Genomic DNA, 6,695 nt, shown 5'->3' with positions numbered 1-6,695 from the left:
TGCGCGCCGGGGGGCGGGCACCATCTTGGCTGGCCGGGGCGGCGAGCCAGGCCCGGGAGCGGAAGGTGTCCCCTAAGGCCCGGCCTTTTGAATCGTTGCTCATTTAAACAAACCGAGCAAACCACCCCATTTTCCCTGCAGCGCTGGCCGCCGCCGCCGCCGCCCCGGGCGGCCGCTCCCGCCGGGCCGGGCCCAGGCCCGCGGCCCCCTGCGCCCCGCGGCGGGAAGGGCCCCCTCCCCCGGCCGCTCCCACTCCCGCGAGCGGCGGGGGGGGGGCGCAGGCGGCGTCCGGCCGCCCTTCCCGCAGGGAACGCCCCGCCCCGCCGGCGGTGGCCCCCCCCCCCCCCGCCCGCGGCGTGGGCAGGCCCGCCGCGCGCCGCGGGGGGAGGAGGGGCGGGGCATCCCGCCAGCGCTCCCCCCCGCGGTGACAGTTTCTAGAAGCACGTCCCGGCGTCCTCCGCGCGCTCAACATGGAGGAGCTGACGGTGGAAGTGCGCGGCTCCAACGGGGCCTTCTACAAGGTGCCGCCGCGGCGGGGCGGGGGCGGCCGCCCGGCGGCTGGGGCGGCCGCGGGGAGGCGGCTGGGCGCCGGCGGGCCCGGGGGGAGCCCCCGCGGCGGGCGGCGGCGGAGGGGGGAGGGCGCGGGGGACGGTGTCGGGGCGCGGAGGGGGCGGCGGCGGCGGGGGAAGGGGGGGCCGGGGGCGGCGGGGCCGGAGCGGGGCGGCGGGGGCCCGGGGGGCGGCGCCGGGCGGGCGGGCCAGGGCCGCTGTCGGGGGAGGCCGGTGTGCCGGGCAGGGAGAGCGCCGGCGGGGCCGGGGGGGCGGATGCGCAGCGCGGGGGGTTGCTTGGGCTTCGTTTTGGAAAGGGCGGGCGGGCGGGCGGGGTATTTTCGGAAGAAGTAGGGGCTTTGGGTGGGATGGGGTGAGCCGAGCCGGAAATAATGATTTTAAAATATTTTAAATAATTCTTTAAAGATTTCGAGTTTATTTATGTCACCAGAAAGCTTCCTTCACCATCACCCTCCCGGGAATGTCAGGATGTTGCAGGATCAATGCAGAATACTCTCAGCTGTTGCCCGTCAGTCATTTTCCCCTAAGCCTGGCTTCAGATGTTTAAGAATCCCAGCTCTTTTTATGGCAAGAGCCTTCTGTCTTCCTTTCCAGGAGGGCCGATCCCAGCCCGTGTTGCGAGCACGCAGCGTAGCTATGTTCTGGGAGTGTTTAATCTCAGGACTCTCTTCAGCTATTGTGCCTAACCGCATCCACGGTGCGGTATTGCATGGCGGTGTTACGCGGCGGGGTGGGGGTGTCCTCCCCACCCCACCCCCCCCGAATTTCCTGTGTGCAGCTGTGGATTTGGCTTGGGAGTCATGTGGTAATGGTACAGTATGTAAAGGCAGTTGGCGTTAAAGGATTGTAACCAGCTGACTTCGGGAGTTAGTCTTTTCAACTGGCTGTCTATTAAAAGAGACAAATAGGAGATACTCTTATGATGAAAGAATGTAATGGGGTAAACTATATGCCCTTACTAGGTAACCCTCTTAAATTTTTACCAGAATCAGTAGATAATAAATTCTGTAAAGATACATTTTAGTTGGACTTGAAGTGCCACATAGAAACCCACATCAGAATCGTTTGCATTTAGAACAGGATACTCCTAAATAGAATTGATTTTTTATTTGTTTGTTTTCCTTTTCCCCTGCCCATTAGAAAGCCCAGAATTTGGAGGTGCTCTTCTTATCTTTCCATTTTCTACCTTGTGATCTTGGACAAACTTACAAACCATGGATTAGTTGTTTCTTCTGCTTAAGAGGAATGTGAGACTAAGGGAGTATTAGGAGGTGCACTGAATTCTTGGACTAAAGGGATCTGTGTACAGAGAATTTATTACAATAAGCCTGATTTAAAATCTGCAACAATGACGTCTCCTCCTAAGTCAGTGAGAATTGTCAGGCTTGGATTAGCACCATCGTGTGTTTTAGCCCTGTGAACAGTGCCTAACAAAAGCAGTTGTTTTACTTAAAAATGGCGTTAATGGCTTTCAGACCAATGAAATGGGGATTGAGTCCAGTGATGGCATCTTCATGGTGGATGAAGTCAGGTTAGAGTGATGGGACCCATAGCGACCAAAGCCCCAGCTCAGACTAATCCACTGTTAATGTGGAGGGGGGGAAGAAGCCACAGAGCCTCCCAGAAAAACAGAACCGAATAAAGCCAACTGAAACACGATTTCAGAAGGTTATTCTTGTGAGCTAGATGCAGTGAAATGTGTGTGTCAGTGACTCCATTTTGTGAGTCTTACTGTTGAGGTAGGCGGAGGTTATGCGTGCGTTTTGGAGCTCAGTAACACCACTGGTAGCTTTAAAGTTTCTGAAGCAAAGGAGGGAGGTGTGTCAGTCTCATTTAGCAAGTATCTTATTTTGGACACTGATTGCATTGATAATAGCGTTTGTAAGATAATGAGAATGGGCTCATCTTGTCTAAGCCCCACGTCACTGTATAGGAGGTGGCAAAAATTTTTCTGAAGAGAAAAGCAGAATTTGTAAGATGGGGTGAAATTTGAGGTTTGCCCTCAGAACAGTCTGAATTCAGATTCGTTACCAGAGCACACCTCCTGGTAAATGAGATGAGTAGGATCCTGCTATGCCAACAGAGATAGAAAGCAAAATAATTATGTCAACAGTTACACGACAGGATTTTTTTTAATGAGTTGTTAATATGATCTGCAACTTAGATGTAGTAGAACAAATGTAGTGATTAAATCTGTTGGAGCATTATAGCGGGCTTTTCAGTAGTTATTAGAGATATGACCATGGTAAATAATATTCTTTATAGCCTCTTTTGTTTCTCTAATAACTGTTCTTCATTTTAGTAAAATTCAATTCTAACAGGGAATTCTTCATATGTGTATTTATATGTATACACTATGGTTGCTATAAATTAGTAAGGAAAATTATGTTCTTTATTAAAATACATGAAAAGTCAAAATGTTTTTCATGATGCATAAATCAATGGACAATAACGGTGGTTATGGTAGACACCCCAAGATAACTTATGGTCTGTCCTGTACAGAAAATACTATGCTCTAAATTTAACCTTTTATTTATAAATCTCCAAGCTAATGTATGCTTTTTTTTTCCTTTTGCTTTAAATAAGTAATGTAATCTGGAGAACAGGACAGCATTTATTTTGTATTTTATCCCAGGTTCTCAACCAGCATACAGCAGAGCCAATGTTTAGCCACTCCTTGCAGCTCATGAGACTTTGCATCTATCACAATATTGAGCACCGGTTGTCTTTAGAAAACAGATGGCACTGATGGGGCTCAAAGTGGTCGTGCTCTTCTGAAAAAAGATGAGGTTTGTGTTACGGAACAGGGAGGAGCATGGGCAGGGTTGATGAACCCTACTAGTTAAGAGTTTGCATATGTTAGAGGTGTGGTGAGGACTTCCTGAGAGCAGAACAGTCGATGCTTTCTAGGTGAGTGCTACATCGTGGGTTAGTTTTTATCTTTGGGACATTAGAGCAGACTTCTCTTTTTTTATGTGAAATGGCCAAAAATATCTGGATTTCTTTGGGCTCCAAGTGGGCTGGAGAGAATGAACGTTGAATACTCCCACACCTCTTGGCCTGACTGCAGTGTTTTCAGGATGATGATTCTCTGTGGCATTAAGATCGTTAAGTAATTCACAGAATCACAGATGGCTGAGGCTGGCAGAGACTGTGGAAGGTCATCTGGTCCACACCCCTGCTCAGGCAGGGCCACCTAGAGCCAGTTGCCCAGGACCCTGCCCGGTGGCTTTTGACTACCTCTGAGGATGGAGACTCCACAACCTCCTTGGGCAACCTGTCCCTGTGCTCAGTCACCCTCACAAAAAGGAGGAAAAAAAAAAAAAATTGTTTCCTGATGTTAGTACAGAAACTCCTGTGTTTCGGTTTGTGCCCGTTGCCTCCGGTCCTGCCGGTTGTGAAAGGTGTCTGGGCAGCACTTGGCAAGAGCAAGACAAAAGCTTCTGTTTTATCCAGTGTCTCCCTCAGCCTGCGTATGCTCGCTCGTATGCAAACTAGAGTCCTGGCTCTGCACCTTACTTGTGAGTTCGTATGTCAGCTTACGTGAAATAGATTGGGCCTGACAATAAAACGAGAGGTAAATTGAACACCAGATAACTTCCTCTACCTGAATCCTTCAGCAGCACGTGAATAACTCTGGAAGATCCATTGCGTTCTTCGCTGCAGGGACGTACGTGTGCTGAGAAACGGACCCTGGTGTGTTGCGTGCTCTCGCGCTCTTTCTGTTCTAGAGTAGTAGCTGTTTAGATTATGCAAGGGCATGAAATAGATAAAAATGTGAATTAGAATGAAACTCAGCCTTCAATTAGCACGTTCTAAAGTGCTTCCTTCTTGGTGTGTTCCTCTTTCAAGAGGTGCAGTTGTTCTGGCAACGGGACTGACCGAAGCGCTGGTAGCAGGAATTGGCATAGGCCTCAAGGCAGAGATGAGCCAAAATACTACGAAGGGAAAAAATGATGAAAGAGAAGTACACAGCGTTTCTCCACATGTATGGTGTCAAAGCATGATGAGCGGCTCTGTGTGAGAAAAAGTTCATGCACCAATAAAAAAATATAATGGCTTTTTAATTTTTCTTACAGTTTTTAATTAGTGGCTTTGAAAACAGCTCTGTGGGTTCTTCTGAATGGTTTTTAGCTTGATGGTTATTAAAACAGGAAACTGTCATTAAGAGCCTACCTTACACAGCTGTTTGTACCCAACTACTAGGGCAGGAAACACGGTAACTGGAATGGCTTTTTTTTTCTTTACATAGCTCAACTGTCTTACAATGGTCAGCATTTATTTAATATACCTAGCCCTAATGGGTGGGAAATTTCAGACATTTTAAAGTTGTCGCTGATCCCTTGGAAGCTGTGTAGACTGGTACAAGAAGTATCTAGTCATTATTGCTGTTGATGAGCCGTCTGCTTGACCCCTGTAGGCTGATAAAAGGGAGATGCCACGGGCAGCGATTATCGATGGCTGATGTACCTAATCAGCGGAGGGTGTCTTTCAGAAGTTTTGCCCTTTGGGAACAAGCGTATGAAGAAAGCAGTATAAGTCACGCGAGTCTGTCATGAATGAGCCTAAACCAGGGGATTCAGTGCTGAAGTTCTTGCACAACTGTCATAAGGGCCCTTGAATTTACATATGATAATTATGATTGAGAGTGGAAATCGGCAGTAATGTCATAGGTTAAACCGTGGTTGCTCGAATTGATTTAATAGTTCAGGATCTTTTTCTTACCTGATGCCAGCTTGTAATGTTTGTGTTTTGTGGCAAGCTCGTTCTACTTTCTTTTATCAGTTCCTTGTATAAGCAGGTGCAGCTAATCCCTTCTGATGGAAATAATACTTCATGAAGTTCAGTCTTTTTTGTCCAGTGATTTGATTATTTACAAGTTTCCTATGTTTGCTTTGATTTCTGCTCCCCTCCCCTGCAGTGGGGGTCAGCATGGGATACATCCCTTGGTAATTATTATTTCATGTATTTATTACGTGAAACAGTTGTGTATGATTGTTAGTTAAAAATACTAACGGTTCTTGCTTCTGAAAGGAGTGAAAGGATTGGTAATTGGATAGAGGCTTCCTGACCTTTATGTCACTGATTCAGAAAGAGTCCATGGTACCAGATGCCGAAGCGTTTACTGTTTGAAGCTTGCTCAGCAGTGGGTAAGGTGATCTCAGTATAGTTTTTAGTGGGCAGGTATGTGTGACTCCAAAGCCAACACAGAGGCTATGCCTGGAAAGAATGTTTACAGCTAAACTAACAGGACCTCATTTTTAGATTGGACTACCCTACGTGGGGGTCAGATAAACTTAAGCAAGCAGGATGAAGAGGGAACTTGGATTGCATCTGCCTGTTATACAGATTTTGTGACTTTGCCTGGAACTGGATTTAAAAAAAAGAAGTGTGTGTGTATATATACAGAGGCATACAGTTCACTGTAAGGGCACTTCAGTAAGTCTTGATCCGTTTATGTTATCAGCAGATCCTAATCCTAAATCCGTGAGCAAAACCCAGGTGAAAGGGAAAGAGTGAGTGTGTGTGTGTAATGAGAGGAAGAAGTCTCAACTGTAGCAGTTTTGGCAGCAAATGATCCGTTCGTAGTTTTCTGTCCTGTAGATCGTACTTGACACGGTGCGGCCCCGTGTTAGATTTGCTGGGCCTCTGATCCCAAGCGGCGGCAAGAGTCCTAGCGATACTACCCCTCGTTTTGCAGGTGCTGGTGTTGGGAGCCTGGCTCCTGCCAAGTGAGTGGCAGAGACAGGTCTGTACCAAAGTGCCTGGGGAGCCAGCAGACATTAATAGCCTGTAGTACAGTACGGTCTCCTGCCTGCCGCGGGAGCTGGGCTGCAGCAAGCAGGGCATACATGGACTTCCAGAGACCCAGCTCACAGCGTGACCCGAGTGACTGACGCTGATATCTGGGCCGTCCAAATCAGAGGTCTGGCAAGATGAAGTCACACCAGTTTTTCTTCCTTTCCTGCCCTCCACGGTTTTGTATGTGGTGTAAAACACACAAATGTTGTGTGTAAGCTTACTTGCTGATAAGACAATTCATCACTATGTGTGTTTGATGCCAGTATGTTTATTGATGATGTGTGTGGTGGTCTCTTGTTAGCTCTGCCTCGTCCCCTCTCTTTG

General features: G+C 48.3%; 1 protein-coding gene across 3 annotated transcripts in view; it reads left to right on the top strand.

The window, feature by feature from the left end:
• The first annotated feature begins 392 nt into the window (after window positions 1-392).
• FXR1 (FMR1 autosomal homolog 1) overlaps window positions 393-6,695 on the top strand; it is a 37,265-nt gene continuing 30,962 nt past the window's right edge. For all 3 annotated transcript variants that reach the window (XM_082320048.1, XM_082320049.1, XM_082320047.1), the window contains exon 1: window positions 393-521. In XM_082320048.1, coding sequence (XP_082176174.1) covers window positions 471-521 — 51 coding nt within the window. In that variant the 5' untranslated portion in view covers window positions 393-470. The remainder of the gene's footprint in view (window positions 522-6,695) is intronic.

Source organism: Platalea leucorodia (genome assembly GCF_965183815.1).
Source record: "Platalea leucorodia genome assembly, chromosome: 8".
In the NCBI taxonomy this organism is placed as follows: domain Eukaryota; kingdom Metazoa; phylum Chordata; class Aves; order Pelecaniformes; family Threskiornithidae; genus Platalea; species Platalea leucorodia.
Note: the sequence above shows the minus strand (reverse complement) of the source record. Positions and strands in the feature narration are given on the sequence as shown.